General features: G+C 40.4%; 1 protein-coding gene across 1 annotated transcript in view; it reads right to left on the bottom strand.

The window, feature by feature from the left end:
- Positions 1 to 7,049: 7,049 nt before the first annotated feature.
- Positions 7,050 to 17,975, bottom strand: part of RABGAP1L (RAB GTPase activating protein 1 like) — a gene marked incomplete at both ends in the record, with an annotated part of 227,355 nt that continues 216,429 nt past the window's right edge. The window contains 6 exons of the mRNA XM_082003159.1: positions 7,050 to 7,205; positions 7,573 to 7,770; positions 9,132 to 9,203; positions 9,702 to 9,785; positions 11,010 to 11,114; positions 13,556 to 13,666. Of these exons, the coding sequence (XP_081859285.1) occupies positions 7,050 to 7,205; positions 7,573 to 7,770; positions 9,132 to 9,203; positions 9,702 to 9,785; positions 11,010 to 11,114; positions 13,556 to 13,666 (726 nt within the window). The remainder of the gene's footprint in view (positions 7,206 to 7,572; positions 7,771 to 9,131; positions 9,204 to 9,701; positions 9,786 to 11,009; positions 11,115 to 13,555; positions 13,667 to 17,975) is intronic.

The raw sequence follows: 17,975 nt of genomic DNA, 5'->3' as shown, positions 1-17,975 counted from the left end.
GCCTGTAATTTGCTTTTTTCCTTGAGATTTTTTTATAAAACCAGTGTTTATTTTGTTTCCTTAAATCAGGAGCATTTTGGTGCCTGTGGCACTTGCACTTGAGTGGCAGCTTCCACATGGAAGAGTTATCACTCTTGTAATGTAAAACCACATTCCACACAGCTTTCCTTTGCATAAAGCTGCAGTAGTGTCTGGATGCAGCATCCTCCCCTGGCTGTAAACAGAAGAGAGCCTGACAAAGCCAAGTTTTCTTCTTCTGCGCATCCTTACAAGGAGCCAAGTGGCCCGCCTTCTCTCAGGGGAGAGAAGTTCCTGCAGCAGGAGGGCGAAAAGGAGCTAGGTTAGAGTTAGGAGAAGTACTGAAACTCCTTCTGAAGGTCTAGTCTGTCTGGCAAACAATACAGTGCAGCATGCTCTTCAGTGCTCATCAGCTCTGGGGATAGGGGGAAAAAGCATCCGAGAGGGCTTTGAAAAGATGTAGCCTCTTTATCTAGCATGCAGCAGCCATTCCTTCTGTCTGCAGGCATTGATAGCAACTGATGGCAAACAGTCTTTGGATAGTGATGTGGAGGTAAATCAATACAAAATGTTCATGTCTGGTAAATTTAATCTTCAGCTTTTCTACCTCTGTGCCTTCGTATCTTCCCCTGAAGTGCTGTGTGCTTTTCCAGTTACCTGGGAACAATGGCTAGAGCAATTGCTCACATGGTTTTATAAAGCATTTGAATAATTTTGACTGCTGTACATTCTGCTCTGTCCTGTTCTTGCTCAGCCATGCTTCTGGGTTACAAGTGAGTTTTCTGTTTCGTGCTGTTTCCTTCTGCTCCCTGCATCTCTTCCTTCAGGCCTGCTGCCTCATGGCTCACCTGGCTGTTTCTCTTGTGTACTTCCAGGGAAGCACAAAGCCCTGAACAACAACTCCCATTTCCCCGTTGCTACGCATCGACAACCTTTAGGAAAAGCACATTTACCAGCATGTTCTCTGTGCTGGAAACCTCAGACTAGCCTTTGGAGGAGAGGACCGGCTGACCCCTTAGCTCTTTAGCACAGTGTCTGTCTGTCAGACTCCTGCAGAACAGGCTACCCCTTGTGAATGAGTACGCTGTCCTAACGAACGGGCTGGAATTAGCTATGTAGCATGTGCATATTTTGGACAGCGCGTCTGCTGAGTCACTGTGTCCTAGTGCAATAGGACACAGCTTGAAAATAACCAGCTGGAGTGAACTGTATCGGAAAACCTGACTCAGCAGCCGTTTATTATTGCAAACACATTTAAGCTGTTTCTTAAATAAATGGCTTATGAAAATAAGCACCTTATTCCCATTTTGTTTGCATTTCCATTTATTTTACAAGGCATTGTTCACACAATGATAACAAGGTACTGATCCAAACAATTCTGTAACAATTAAAAAAGTAAACATTTGTTGTGACCATGTACATTGAATTGCACTTTTAATAACAAGCATTACACTTATATTTCCATATTATATTTTATATAATACATGGATTTGTTTTACAAGTACCGACAGTACTGAATTGTTCCCAGTTAAAAGTCTGGTATCATCGCTATCATAACTCTTTTTTCCTAACTCTTTAGGAAAGTGTATTTTGCAACTCCAAACCTAGAAAACTTCATTGTAATGGAGTCAGAGCTTTGAAGCTGCTGTTTTCAGTGTGCTGAAGTAAGTCCACCTTGAATGGCAGATGCTGAGGGATCTGGATCATGCTTGGTTAGACCCCTTTCTGTATTGATGTGCCGTCTTTTCCCAGTTCAGAGAAGCCAGAAAATCTTCCATGGGAAAGCAATGTTTCCCACAGCTCGAGAGAGATCCTGGCACAGCTTTTGAAGGTGGTGTCAGCAGCAGTACAAGCCCAGGGATTACTGGAAGGAGGGAATTGGGATCTGGAGAAAAATCTGAGAACATCTGCTTTTGTTTGCATTGGTAGTACCATCCATGTATTATATAAAATACAAAAATAAGAGAAACTGAAAGGAAATTAGTACAGCCCAGGATTCTGGTGGTATCAAATCACAAATGAAATTTAGGATACCAAATCCTTTTGATGTATTTATCCCCTTGTGATTCAGTTTCCTATATATTATTCTATATATAAGATACAGTTTTCCAAAGATACATATATATTCCTTTACAGGTTAAATAAAAGCAAGTCCCACCGAATAAGAAAATAAGAGGAAGTAATGTCCTAATTTTCTACCCATATCTTTTTTTTTTTTTTCTTTTTCAGGTAAAAATAGCATGAAATACATTCAGTAGCAAAGCAGTTGGAATCCAGAGGAAATGGATAGCCCTGTATTCCTGGAGGATTAACCTGTACGTGTTAAGTCACGATCCTGAAATAAATTACGTAGACTTCTAACTTGGGAAAGACAGGATCTTGATCAATGCGGAGTATTGTTTATCCAGTTGCAAATTCTTTTAATTTCTCCAAATACATCTATGGATTAGCCCAGTTTTAAAGTCTGCTGTGAAGTATACCTAACCTAACTTGAAAGGTCCAAACTTGAGCGCTTCATTGTGTCTTCCCTTAGTATTATTACTTGGAAGGAGGTAATGGGACAACTCCCAGTAGGACATTAGCATAATAGATGGAAAAATAATTTAGTTCAAGCCTTGGTGTTTGCAAGAACAGCATGATGTGTGGCGCTGTGTATACTCACCGCCCCTGGTATACATGGCGTTGCATGGCTAGTGCAGCCGTTTGCAGAACAGCCCGTTCTGCATGGTTCGGCTGTAACAGAGGCGTGCTTGTCAGCCAGCACAGCCCCTCCGTCGTGAGAGAAAACCTCTGCCCTGATCTTCACATTCCACAGTAACACGTGCTAAGGTTTTCTCTCTAGCAGTTGGAAGAAAACCGGCATTGTAAGATAAGAGTGTTTCTGTTTTCAATGCCAAAGATATTTAGGCTTATTAGATTATGCAGAAGTATGCCAGTTATCCCTGAGTCTAACAGTAAATCAAAATAGGAGGTATAGTTCTCCCACACATACAGGTAGCTCCATGGATTTCACTGCAACTACTTAACAGAAGGAAGGGAACAGCCCTACCTTTCTCCTGTGGAGAAAGCATACTTCTGTAGTTTCCAGATTTTGATACTTCAGTGCCAGTAAATTCAGATTTTTATTTACTCCTAAATTCCCGTCAGTGAGTGACATCATGACTCTGGATACTTCACACTTTGTCAAGGGGCTGAATTCTTGCTGATCTTGACTTTACCTCCCTCTCCCCTTGTAAATGGCTGGTTTTGAGTTGTTTTTAATTCAATGGCACCAATGAAAGCATCTATCTTAAATTTCAAGGGCAAGTCCTTTAAAATGTCTAACAACAAAAAAAAATTCCTTACCTATGTAAACAATTTAACTTAGCTGTAGCAAATTATATACTAATTAATGGGCAGGATAAGGATGCCTTTGTCAGCTGGCAGTACTGACTACATGGCTGACTACCTTTTCTGAGAGTGGTTTTCCTAAACATTAATGCATATGGACCTCAGGGATTTTGCAGTTTCTTGGATTAACACCACGCATTATTTTTTCTATTTTATTGTTTTCAATTCTCTCTGGGTACATTGGGAATTTGTTAAACTAAGTGAAATAAGTCCTATTACTTTAGAATATTGATTCACAAAGATAATACAAGACCTAGTTCACAGATACACCGTGTAACTAAATCAGCCTTGCTTCATTTATCCTGTAAAGTGTTACAGTCAAAGTAAAACCAACTTCTTTTTAAAGTGAAAAAAAGTACTTCCCCCCCCCCCGGCCATCTCAGGAACAGACTAGAATCCAACAAGATAAAACAGTTGTACTAAAAATATTCTTTGGAGGTTTGTCCCCAGTCAAAGCAAAGGCTTTATTTCAGAACTATGCATTCTTAGTAAGATTAAAAAATAAGATTTAGTTCCACACATCTATTTATAAAATTCAAATTACTTTCAATGTAAGTTTGATGTGGACACACGGTTTTGTACTGACTCAGGAAAAAAAATTATTAATCACTCCAGACTTGGGAGCTATGTTAGCTGTTCCAGTGCCACATGAAAATAACAGTTTCAGTGAGACTTTGATGGTGTTTCCTGCTGAAAAGCTGAACAACAAGCCAGCTGTCCCCGACAGATCAGTCGGTCCAGGACACGTGTGCACATAGCTCTGTCACACACTGCTGAAAGGGTTAATTAAAACTCAGGTATTTTTTTTTCTCACGGGAACCTAAGTTTCCCAATAGCGTGTACAGTCAGCAGGTAGCATTTGAGGTTGCCTGATTTAATCCTGCCGTTGTGCTCCTTTCCTTGTTTCTGAATAGAACTACGCTTATTCATCAAGATAATGCCACAGAGCTATTTTCTATTATTTCAGTAGTTTGGAGAAGACACAGTAAATACTACTTTTCCAGATGCCACTGATACAAAATGCTACCTTGGATCTACAGGTGGAAGGTGAGAATTTGTTTACTGCCTTTATGCCGTTGCCAAGAGGGATGACGCAGCCAGTGCTTTCTGAAACCTTTTTTTGCTGATGTGAGTCAGCTTCCATCCTACAAGGTTTTTAAATCATCATGGCTAGCAGGTAGCAAACATGTTTTTGTCACAGAAACTCAACTTCCAAAGACGGAGAGCTGCTACACTGAGAAAGATGATGTGTCAAAGCCAGTTCCATGAAACGTGGTGAGCTTATTTAACAGTTCTTTTCTGATGAACTGGGGAAGTCCCACTCTCATGATCCGCTTGCACTCATTGTCATTGGACCCTTTGAGATGATTTAACTCATCAACTTGGAAAAAAACTAACCAGCGGAGGGCGGGAAATCCACCCACTTTTTTTTTTTTTTTAATATTTTTAATCATCTCCAGTAAGTGCTATAACAAGGACAGGGCAATGACTGTACAACGGGAGAGCTGGAGGAGTGAGATCACTGAGCAGCAGAGAGCTGTTACATTAACTCAGCTGCTCAGGGAATCACAGTCTTAATCATTTTTTTCTTACTATTACTGCATATTTTCCAATCAAGGTTTTTAATCAATTTCCAGAAATTCGGACACTTGTCAAACCATCAGTGTCACTCATTGGCACAGTGCTCTCAAATATAACAATCAAATCTATTCTTAAATGTCGGTTCAGATGTAGCATGCAGTTTATTTTAAGTGTGAAGCGGTACTGGTAAGTGAATGACTAATGCTAGGTTTAGACAGTCAAGAGAATGGAAACATTTATGCAAATATTATTAGCAAGAAAGTGACCAGGGAAGATGATCTTTGTTATTATTTGCAAAAGAAATTCCTTCTGCTTTTTCTCCCTCTTTTTTCTCACTGTATTGGTATTTCCAGATAATCACTGTTCTTGCAGGTACATTTTAAAATACTAACATTTTTTAACTCCTTACTCTAAGAAGAGATAATTTCATTGCAGGATAATTGTGTAAGGATAGCGATTATATTTTGATCTGTACTTCAAACAGCTGACTGCCTTTCAGAATCATTCCTTTGGCACAGGTAACATTAAATTTATACTACCCTGTTTAAAATAATTCACAATTATGCTTGACAACGAAGAACAAGATGGGTATCATTAAATTTTATTGTACAAAACTGACAAGATATGGCATTCCTTAGAATTAAAACCAAAAAGATCAAAACACAACTAATGTCCCGGGAACAATTTTGTAAATGGAACAATTAATACACAACCTTTAGTCCAGCAGTAATATTTACCTGTAAGACCACCTTTAGACATGACAGGTATAATTAAAAAAATATTCCATCAGTTCAAGCAATAGTTTAATTTTCCATGAAATAAGTATTTCTATAAACACTTTATGTTCAGGCAAAACAAATGCTTTTGAATTTTCTTATCTTAAAAGATATAAAATAACCAGACAGGTTTGGGAATCATCAGAGAAGTCTACCCCACGGGAAAGTCTAGGTTTTGTATTCCACTTGAAAATGTTTGTTTTTATAAAAATAAGTAATACCAACATAGCATTTCCTCACCAAATACTTCTAGCAAACAGATCTTGCTTCTGTGATGTTTTATTCATCAGTGCAGCACAAGCTTTTGGGGATTTTTATTTGATACGTCAGTTCTGTGTCAAATTCAGAATTTGCATATAGACCCAGGGAAAGGTTTTCATTTATTTTATTCATAAAACCTACCCTTTATTGCACAGGATGCGCAAAAGGTCAGAACTATGCAAGGTCTTCACTCTGCTTCTCAGCAAAAATGTCAAATACATGTTCAACAGGTTTCCCTTTATCCCAATGGAAGAAATGATTTCTTGGAATTCTTAGTATAAACACTAAATAAAAAAGGGAACTAGAGAGCTTCACGTTAAATTCCAGTTCAGCTGTAAACAGCCTTTAAACAACAGTGCTACAAAGAACTGCACTACCTGCATTTCTGAAGAAAAAACAACCCAAACTAAGAAAATATCAGGGAAGCTCACAAACAATTGTGCCAAGAGAGCACAAGACTATCTTTGCTATGGCCTAAGCTTTACAAAAAGTGCTTCTCTGCAGGACGCAGTCACTGCGATAAACTTCTGAGATGGTCCCAGGGCGTAAGTTATCCTAGACACCCGCACACAAACTAGTACTTATTACACTGTGCTTTCTATGAAGAGATTATGCTTCAGGACTTTACATTTTCCATTCTCTCTCTTCCTCCAGAAGAAGAAAAAACCTTCTATGCAAGATAAAAATAATTTTGAATAATTAGTCATGTATTAAAGACCTAGTTTTGAAGTATTTATTTAACATCTAGTCATATAAAATAAAGTGTAAAAGTATGAAGGTACCAGAACGTGGCTTTCAGCAAGGCAGTTTGGGAAGTAAGAATTCAACATAAAACAGGAATTATTTTTTTTTTCCCCCCTTTGAAAAGGGTCAGATCAGAATGAATGAAAAACACCGAAGAATTTCACTTCAAGCCTGCACTCCTGCCTTTTGTCCTTTCCCCAAGAGGAGAGACCACTGGAAGAATCCTCCAGGGTTTCAGCTGTGGTGTTCTTTGTGCTCTTGTATCGGGTCTGGCTGGAACTATGTACTGCCCTCTCTGGGTGGCAGGGGCGGCTGAGGCTGCTGCGGTGGCTGTGTGCCTGCGGCCGTTTTGATAGAGTTCAGGGTTTTGCTAAACCAAGAGTTTTTGGCGGCTTGAATTTCATTCATAAGGGCTCCTCTCTGGTGCTCCAGCTCCTAAGAAAGCAGAATAGTCAGAATTGATCAAAACCCAATTAATTAACAAAAAAAGCATCCTCAAACTTGGTTCCTGCAATCCAGCACTTTCCTCACAGCCTCCCAGGCACTGGGGAAAGAGAAGACAGATTGAAATTGTGGAACAGCAGAAGCTATTTAAATACACAAATGAAAACCTCTTTCCTTTTTTCTTTTTTTTTTTTTTTGTTTTTTTTTAAGACAGAAAATTGTTCTGGAAGTTCACAGGTATACAGTGGTGCAGGTATATGCTCCTTTTTGGGACAATTTTTTTCATGATTCAGAATTATTTTGGACTAAGCACAACAAGGTTAAGGAGACTGCCCTGCTGTGCTTGGATTCCACGTACCTGAATTTTGCACTTGGCTTCCACAAGCTGCAGTTTGGTCTGTGCAAGTTCCAGCTCCATCTCTCTCAGCTGCTTCTTCAGCGCATCCTTTTCATCATCTGCTTCTATGCCTTTATTCTCCGTGCTTACAGCAGTCAGCTTCAGTGCCCCCTCCTTACTGAAAATCTCACTGCAGTGTTTGCAGGCCATCACTTTACCCTGAAATACCCAGAAAGCTCATTTTTAATCCACGTTACGGGACTTGTCGTGCTTCCTGGAAGAGCCATTTTTATGTCAGACTGCCTTTCTGTCAGTAATACTCAAAACTAGTACTGCAGTTTTCACATTTGATATGAAAAGAATTTGAGTTCATGAACAATTTCCAGGATATATTAACCAGTACAAAAATTCCTAAACACCACCTAGCATGCTCTAAGCCCAGAGACTTTGCTCCTAGATTAGAATTACTCAAAGCCTTCTTGCTACCAAAGCTTTGTAGTATTTTGCAGTGTTTATGCCAGCATGATTCAGAAGAGTAAATTACACTCTAGGAACTTTTTGTCTTCTGTAACAGCACTTGACCAATTAATATGGATTTTGATATTTTAAAGAATGCCAGGTAGCTTTTCCATGTTTCCAGAAGCAAGCAAGCAGCCTGTGCTCACTGCACAGGCCAATGCTGTCCTGTTGGTGCTTGTTTAGCATCATAGGGGATGGCCCTTTTTGCCAGCAATGCCTGACACACAACAGTAAGGTTCTCGTGCTACCAGGTGAACCCATTACTCATGGCTGAAGATGTAGCACAGCTGACCTGGCTTGCACAAACTTAAAATGGGATATTGAGCTATTTCAGCAGATTACAGGAACATCAATCCTAGAATTATTTTTTTAATCAATAACATAAAGTCACTAAAAAGCAACAAATCAGGTTCAGCTTGAGTACTAAGGAAACAACTATAAGCTATAGCAGAGGGAAAACAATTCTGCCTACTCAGTAGTGACAAAGCAGAGGGACAGAATTATTACCTGATCAGGAAATGTTTACCTCAAGTGCAGGTTTTCCTGGTAAGGGGGTTTAAAGAAGGGAGAGGAACTGCTATGGAAATTCTGGGATGGATGGCCCAAATTACTTAAAACCAACTCTGCTTAAATTACAGAAACCCCAATATAAACATTGTCCCAATTCCGACCCCTCCACTGTGCACACTGGTGAAGCAACATCTACAAGGCTCTACAGAGCCTTTTTTTTCCCCCCACTTAATTAAAACATCCAAGTAAATACTGTCGCTCTGCAATTTTTGCCAGAAGTATACATTTCAACAGGAAAAAGAAAAGCCAAGTACTGTATGTGCTTCAACTCATGACAGTTCCACCCTATCTGATACAAGATAAAGAACCGTGAAAGGAAATAAACCCTTTCATTGTTTACATCTGATGAAAAATGCCTGTGAGGCTACTGGTGCAGCTGGGTGGACACCGCTCTTCTGATGTGAAACTTCAAGTCACATTTTGTTCTGTATCCTGGGCACTTAGCAAGACTTGTGTTAGAAATGTCGCATGTGTAGAGGCATCATGCTCACCTTCACAACTTCCAGTTCATCTTTACTGGCCGCTTGTTGTTTTTCCAGCCTTGTACTCAGCTGGGAACAAATCTGGAGCAGAGAAAGCAGTCTCTTAGCTAAAGTTTACTATACTAAAATATAACCTGTGCTTTTTAACAGTGATTTTTGTTAGAGCCAACGTTTCTTAAATTCTGCCTCACTCAGGTATATGCATTTCCCCTTAACAAATCCACTGCTGCTAATAATGAGACTGAAAAAAAATGGCAGTATTCAGTACAGAACCTGAACACGGAGACAGGAACATTTTATGGACAAATTGGTTTATAATGTTTATAATGCATTATGTCACAGAGTAAAGAAGCATTCACCCTACAGTACTAAAATTAGCTGAAAGACAGGTTATTCCTGATTCCCTAAGTTAGGCAACTATTAGGAAAACCACAAAAAGATTTATGACAAATTACAATGCTTGCTCTCTGAAAGCCTGAAATGTAGCTTATCTTAGTTAAAGGATGAGATCTGCCACTCTGAAAATTCAGGTCTCAGAACAGGTTGAAAGAATATGAGGAAATGTCTCTAGAACAGTACCTGTTTATACTCTGCAATAATGGCTGTGGTTTTCTTGATCTCAGATTCTGCCTTCTCTAGCTGCTTCCTGAAGACTTCCTTCAGCTAGGAATTGAAGGAGAGAAGTTACACAGTACAGCGAAAGAACGTCTCAAAAATGCATCATCGGACTGTTCTCTTGAAGTCTTGCTGTATTTACAACAGTTCTACAGCTGCTTTTTTACCAAATTCCAGTTCTTCAGACAATTTATTCAGGATACAAATACTTGTTATATTCAGTTATAGCCAAAAGGTCTGTACTGTGATACAGTGGACCCTGCTTAGAGAATTCTGCAGGCTAATTCTCTTCCCCTGTGTTAAATGGTGGTACAGCATGGTCCAGAGAACACAAACAAGAGTTTGTGTTATTAAGTGGGTTTTACTGATGTTGGTTTTGTTTTTTCTGCACACTGTCAGAGCAGGTTTGGGTGGACAGATCATTTGTTTGTTTGGAGATGGAACAGGAGGAAGAATCTCTCAGCACTATCACTCTCATCTCTGTAACAGGAGAAAAAAAATGTGTTTTGGTCTGTGGCGCTGCATTAAAATACAGCTAACTCATTCCTCCACTGTTCAGAACTGCTAAATTTTGAGAGCCCTTTCAGCAGGAAAAAGGCCTTCACTGCCTTGTTTATAGCAGACAGACAACTTGGCAACCTCCATTTTAGAGAGACATAAAGAATTACTGATCTGATTGTTCTGGTCACTTGTCAAATGGCAAAAATAAGTATCAGGGTATCACTTTTGAAACATACTTTCATGTCTGTCAGTATTCAGCACGTTAGACACGTAGGATTAAAAAACTTATGACGGAACATTTTGCAAACAAGTATGAGGCCACGTCTAGTCATCAACGTTTTCCCAACCCTCAACTGTGTTCTGCTGTTGGATCTAGCTTCAGACAGGAACATTCACAGCTTTATTTCAGTGAACCAGCAGAATGGCCTCTTACAAGGCAACAACCACTCCAGCTCCTTGTTTGGATAATTAAAAGAGTCTGATCATGTCTCTTTTGTTGTGATTGCTCATCACCAGTCAAAATGATTATTACGGTACTGAGAAGAGGATAAGGTACAGAAAGCTTAACATTCAGAGCTCAAGTAAATGAGAACACTGAAAAACATATTTTTTAAAAAAGCCCACATTTTTTACCCTGGCACTGTAAATTTTTAATTGCAACTGCATTCTGAAGACAAAATCCTTTCGGCAGTCGCAACACATTCACGCTTTTCTGCGTACCCTTTCGCCTGCATTTCCTTGCTGAAGGGGAAAAGCTGGAGAATGCCTTACCTGAGCAGTTTCCTCTTCCTGCTTCCGTTTCTCTTCCTCAGTCTCCACTAGCTTCTGTTTGGTCAGGAGCAGTTCCTTGTTCAAAACATCCGCTTTGTCTTCAGCCTAGAATTAGAAATGCTGGTGTAAATCACGTTACCTGTGCCAAGACAAATGTATTGGTATATGCATCTCAGAAATACTGCAGATTCAGGTTCTAGTATTGCCTTTTCCTGCCCTCTGATGGCTCACCTAACCTATTTTTTATATGAAATTCCTTTTCCAAGTAGCTGTTTTCTAAGTTATTTCACTGTGTTTCAACAACTGTGCAAAAGGACCCTTTTGCCAAATGTTTACCTACGCCCAGATGGCAAGTAAGCATAGATATTATGTCCTAATACAAACAATAACGTACAGAGTATTTTTCTTGGGAACAATATTAATCTAAGCCAAGGCAGCACGATTTAGCTCCTGTGTAACTTCAGATAATTCATTCCATTTTTGTATCTGGAAGCAGGGGGACCAGATATTGTAAAAAACGTTAGGTGCCTGCACTGTACCTTACAAAGCACCTGGGCGAAGACAGGTATAAGAGAGTCAAATCGGACCACCAGATAAAATGGTTTATCAGTGCAAATAAGCATTACCTGGAGAAACTTCAAACTCTGTGTGTACTGGAGAATATGAATTTTCTCCTTTCTTTGATGGGCTGAGCTTATGGTGAAACATAATGGGAATGCTTTGTTTTTGTGAGCACTATCCTCACCAATCACCAGGAGAGAAATGTATTTCTCAATGTCTGGATATATCTTGTTGACCTCCCCAGCTGGGAGATACACCACTCCTTCTGTTCAGTAACTAGGTGCTAAAACAGGCAATGGTTGTGGTCAAATAGCATTTAGGTTGCTGAAAATACAAGAGGGGAAATGGCATTGTAAACAACAAATAACAGTACAGAACTTGTCTCTCAGTTGCAGTTTGTTTTTCTACCACTACCAGTGGTGTTAGCTTATCTGTCTGCCATGGTGTTAATTACTAATGAGGGTCTTAGTGGCAACTGTGGGTAGCAGAAGCAGCTCCACCAGGGCCGTGACTGAAAAGACAGACTGAGGATTCCTGCATTGCTTAGTGTGTATATGGCTGCATGGGAGAAAGGAAAGCAAGGACTGAAAGAACAGACAATTGATAAGAGCAACATCTTAGAACAAAAGAACTCATGGATGATAAGGACATTTTTGATGAAAGACCTGTTTAAGATATGCTTTGAAGGAACTACAAATCTTTCCTCCTTTTATGTGTTTGTTCCAGGTTCTCCAAGCAGCTACAGCCGTGCGCGGTATCACCTGTCCTTGCAGATGAGGAGCGCAGCAGCACAAAGCTCTTCTATCAGTGCCCGTGAACTGAGGTGGGGTGTGGGATTCACAGAGCCACTCTTGCCTACAGAAAGACCGCTAAAATGCAGGAGCAAAGAATGGGGCTGGCAAAGGTACGTGCTTGGCGGCCTTGTCATGATACTTGAGAAGAAACAAGCATGGGCAGCAGTAGACGTAAAGCCGTTTTGTGTACAGCTATTCCTGGGGAAGACAGAATACCTCAACACGTTGCTTTTGGCCTCCACACGAGATTGCCCACTGCATCATGCAAAGCGCATCTCTGCCTGTGTTTTCTCACCAAGACGGCTCAGATTTTTAGAATCATATGGATACAAATCAGCAGAGCCTAACTGTCAAGGATCTGACTGAACAAGAATACAGACTGCACAACTGTGGTCAATGATGTTTACAATTCTGAGATTAGATAAAGCAAGCCAAATAACCACAGGAAATCAAACCCAGAGGCCCTTGCAGGAAAAAAATTTACATTATAAAAGGCACTACAGCCCTCATTGAGCAAGGGACTAATGACAAGGTGTGGTGGAGTATGGCCCTCCTGCATTTAGTACCTTAATAATAGCTGTTACAGCATTTATCAGTATGACATAGAACACTCCAGAAAGGCAAGGGTTGAGTGTGTAGTTCTCCGACAGTCATCTCTGAGATAAAGGGCTCTGAATGCCGCTGCCCTCCGCATTCCAGTCTTCACAGGAAACAAGAGCAGTTATCAAAGGACACCCAGGAGCCCTTCTGTATTTTGGTGCCATGCCACTTCGTTATCTCTGAATTTTTTTGGCTGTACTGAAACTGCTGTGAAAAACAGATCCACGTAAGGTGGTAGACGTTCTGCAAGGCAACTTAGACGAAATTAGTCTTTCGAGGAGTATGTGATACCTTTTTCAAGTAAATCGTCACTCCTATCTGCCTAAAGGTTATAGCTTACATTTTCTAAAACAATCCACAACATAAAAGGTGCAGTCAGCGTTGTTAAGACACCGCTGTGAACGCCTACAGTTGCATGCATGTGGAAATCTGGCTTTCTGACTGCAACTAGGGGTGAGGTTGTCAGGAAAAGAAAGGCACAAATAATTATACTTTGAATATTGTGTTCATACTTTCACTTGAGCACAAATCAGGGCTCCTAAAAATTGGTGTTTCCAAGCCTGAGCTGGGACCCACCTCTGTTAGCATTACCTGATCCAAGTCATTCCGTAAGGCAATTTTGCTTGTTACAAGCTCATGGGCAAGATCGTCGTTCTCCTGCTCCAGCCGCATGCTTGCTTCTTGGAGCCTGCGGTTTTCCCTCTGCAGAAAGAAAGGAACAACCAGAAAAGGAAGTTAATCCTTATCAATGTTAAAGGGCAGTAAGCGAGTATGCGGTGTGTGTAAAACACTGAGAAGGCAAGAGTGCACATTAAGACAGGACTGCTGCTCTGGGAAACAACAGTGAATTAAGCCAGCAGTGCAAATGCAGCGATTCCACTTACATCCCGATGGTTATGTTTTGTGTCACGTAAGTGACGCACTGATTGTAGGGTTTCTCTGTCAAAAGTGAACACAGTCCTCTCCACAAAAGCACTTGCTTTCTGCTTGCTCATCATCAAAAGAAATCAGGCAGATAAAATCCCACCCAGCAGCAGTGAACAGGGACCAATTAAGACAGACTCATAATAATGTTTCCAACCGGAAGTAAAAAGCTGTCCTGCTCCATTTAACAAAGTTTTATCTGCAGGAATCCATAAAAATAGTCCATTTTGTAGATGATGTAGTGCCAACTTCTCATCTTCTGCGGGACCAGTAAAGAGCAGCATTTAGCAGGGAACTCCCTATAGCTCGTATAATCCATATCGCCATTTGTGCACTTTCTCTGTTACCTGCGCCAGTGACAATAGTGCACGATTTACACGTGCCAGCTGGAGAGGGGACCTCGCTCCTTGAGCACAGGCCCAGAGCCTGCTCAGTGGGCAATGCATGGCAGAACTTGAAGTTCAACGCAGAACTTCAAGACCGCAGACCCCGGTCCTTGCGGCACTGCACTCCCTATCCACTCTGCACAGGCAGAGATAACCAGGTAGAGCACTAACTAGAGAAGGTAAGTACATAGGAGAAGGATGAACAGTAGTAATACATGGTTTTGAAAAAAACAGTTTCAGTGAGTGTTCTTCTAGGGCTAAGAAACGGAATCATATTCAAAAGACATCTGTGGGTCAGTGGACTTCCAGAAGACCACATCAAATACACATCTTCATCTTTGGAAGAACACAACCAGGTAAGACAGATAGAGGTGCCCTCATCAAATGGATATTAAGAGAGCAAAAAATGTGCTGTCCTTCAGTCACACAATGACCATGTATCTTTCAGAGCAAAAGAGACTGCAACAGAATCTGAGCAATGGAAACTCAAGGAAAAATGCCGAGTTCATATGGAAACTCATAGGTGGAGGAACAGTAACTTACATGCTGAGATTTCAAAAAGGACCCGTGCTCACTTGAAAGGTTAAGTTATATTCTCCAGGAAAAAACAGTAAAAGTGAATATGTATCAGCATTTCAGACAGCAAAAAATCTCACAGTGAATGTCTTCCTACAAAATGTGGTTTCTTTGCATAAGCACATTATTCACCTGTCTTCACTTCCTCCTGCTCACCAGCTATGCTCAGACATTTTTTTCTTTCCAAACTCACCACAGTGAAACTACAATTTTCATTTCTGTTGCAAGAAGATTTTGCATGCTTGTCTTAAAAAAGGACAACTACAGCTCTAAGAGGATGCTAAAAAAGGTCTCTTCTGTGGGGGAGCTTCCTCTGTGGCAGGAAGCAGAACCTCTGCAAATACTCTCTCCTTAATGTGACCCTGTTGTGCAACTAGACTATGCACTGCCCTGTACAGGAAAGGAAGTTAAGTTTCCTTTCCAAAAGATCATACTTTAAATAACTTGTTTTGTTACAGAAACTGTAAGTAAATACTTTTGTTTTAACACAGTTAAAATAACCACTGCTAAAAGACGTGTAACTTTGGGGATCTTTTTTATTTTCATTGCACTGTATTCCGTTTGGGACAAGGAATTTTCAAAAGTAAAATTATTTTTTAAGGATAATATAAACTTTGAAGTGTAAAACCAAGTTGCAGTCTTTAATAATAATAATAATTAAAGAAGGTTCCAATGTGTCTTTAGTTTTGCATTTGGTTTCAACCATCTTGGAAATCTGGATTTTTATAGACACAGCTCTCCAGTGAGCAGTTGTCAGAAAGTGACTCGAGTTCCCCTAAAAACTGGGACCAGATAAGGATGGTATTGCTGCCAGGTGCTGCAGCACCAATACCTTCTCATAGGGATGTTGCTTAGAGGGAGAAATCAGCAAATTCTTAAGACGTCCACAGAATAACCCAGAAAGAAGTTTGCTTAACATTTTTGCTATGCTTCTGCCAAAAGCTTCAGTGTCCGCAAAGCAAGCTGCACAATGTGAAGTTCGAAATTCCTGCTTTGCATTCACAGACAAGTGGGTAAGCAAGCTACGTGGTTGGAAATGCGCTATCCTCCTCTTAAACTAGGATTTACATGGCACGTTTGTAGTAAGTTAAGGATCTCTTACCTTGGGCATCCAGTCAATAGCTAAGAGATGTTTTTATCTCATTCACCATACTTTTAATTTCCAGCTGAAAGTCCCTCAGAGGGCCACCTTTACTCTTCCTCCATGCCGGGCAGTATGCACAATTAGATGGCTTGTCTTTTCCAGCTCCTCCCCCCAGATCTAGCAGTGAGAAACTGCCTCCTTCCTCAGGAGGAAACTCTTAATATGCTTAAGTCTAAATAAAACCTAGCATTACACAGTAAAGACAAAAATAGCAAATAGCGCTTTTCACATGGAGCAAACTATTTTCAATGCCTCCGAAATATTTACAGGGTTTTGTAAAATACCATTCACAATGGCATGAAATTCAACAGATGGAGCTGGTTCGTTACAGCACGGCTCGCATCACAGGCGGCATTTTGTAACCTGGCATAAGCCGACTTGTCAGACCTGCTAGTTGTCCTCGGCGTAAACAGCCAGCTTCCTGCCTCTTCTCTACACACCACTAACAATTTACTGATTATGACACCGATTTCGTTCTCTTCGGTGTTGCTCAGTTTCTACCGTCAGTAAAAGAGATTCCTCTTTCCCAAATTCCTCCTTCCGGTTACAAGAGGCAGCTGGTGAACTCTGGTTAGCTTTTAAAAGGAGGATACTGCATTTCCAAAAGGGACGAACACCGCTGATACATAAAAACACAAATAAACTTACCTCCTGTAAAGTCACAGACCAAATACTGCTTTCAACCATTGGTGTAAAGACAGTGAAAACAGGATATAAAATAATTTTTAATACCAACAAAGACAGCCAAAAAACAAAAAGTTGCTGATTCTTCAGTGGGTTTTTAGTTCTGAGTTTTAAAGGGGATATACCCCAGCTTCCATCAACACAGGACGGAAAGAAGGCAGCAAATTGGAAAGCAGTAGGCAAGCCTCAGCCCAGGAAGACTGAAAGGCTGAGCTGTACTCTCTGCTCCCAGGAGCAGCAGCACCCAGAAGCAATTCCTGACAAGATTAGTGGCAATGATGCATCCTCTCTCTGCTGCTACTCACGCAGGGTGTAACGAGTTGCAAACCTTGTTAAGCAATTCAGTGTCACATTTTCTGATGAGCAAACACCCAAACCCCAGATCTTGGGCATGAACAGATCCTCGATGGTGAATGAAAACACTGGTTAAAATTCACTTTTTGGCATGTGAGCAAACCAAGTCTTCGTAAGCCCACTGGAAAGGGCTCTTGACTGTGGAGGAGCTCTGAAGGAAAACCCTGTGAACCTCCATCTAGAAATCCAAAAGGCTTTTACAGCAAACTACCCAGGAAAACCTCTCATGGGAAGCAACACAGAGGCTCCTGGAGGCAGTTTGTGTTTTCTGTTCGTTGACTCTGAAGAAGCATTCCCAAAAGTGCCCCACCACACTTTTTTTTAAAAACCACAAACAAACAACGATCCACATCACGAATTATCTGAAGTTCTTCCTCATGACGGTTACCATGACTCTGAATAAAAATGACCAGTGTATTAATTTTTGCTTGCACTTAAAACATGCAAAAGGCTATTATGTCCAAATTACACGTTTATTCAAAGAGACAATTTCTCCGTTGCACAACAAGGTCCACAGAGGAAAAGGCGTTTCTACCCTCAGAACAGAACTGTGTGCATGAGCAGGGTCTGCTTGCAAAACTCCAGCCCTTCTTTGTATGGTTATATCCTCTTTATTTTAAATCAAGAAGTCCCAAGCCCAACTCCGGTAATTTCTCATCAAGTCAACCACAATCCTGTTACATTAGATGTTCTCAAACACAGAAAAAAGCCCCATAATATATAGAAAAATATCAGTCTGAACTAGGTTGCCATTTTTTCTGCGCATGCAACTCAATTTTCTTCCTGGCTTCTATAGGCAATTTATTTTAACTAAAAGTCATTAAATTCAGTGACATAGCAATTTAGAAAATATTTACTTTTGCACCTTTTAAAATATCTGACAAAAATGTGAGTAATACTTTGTTATAAGCACTGGAAAATAAAGCAAAAAGGTGTCCATAAA

The sequence above is a fragment of the Phaethon aethereus genome, assembly GCF_964289735.1.
Source record: "Phaethon aethereus genome assembly, chromosome: 8".
Taxonomy (NCBI): Eukaryota; Metazoa; Chordata; class Aves; order Phaethontiformes; family Phaethontidae; genus Phaethon; species Phaethon aethereus.
This window is presented reverse-complemented; position numbering and strand designations above follow the sequence as displayed.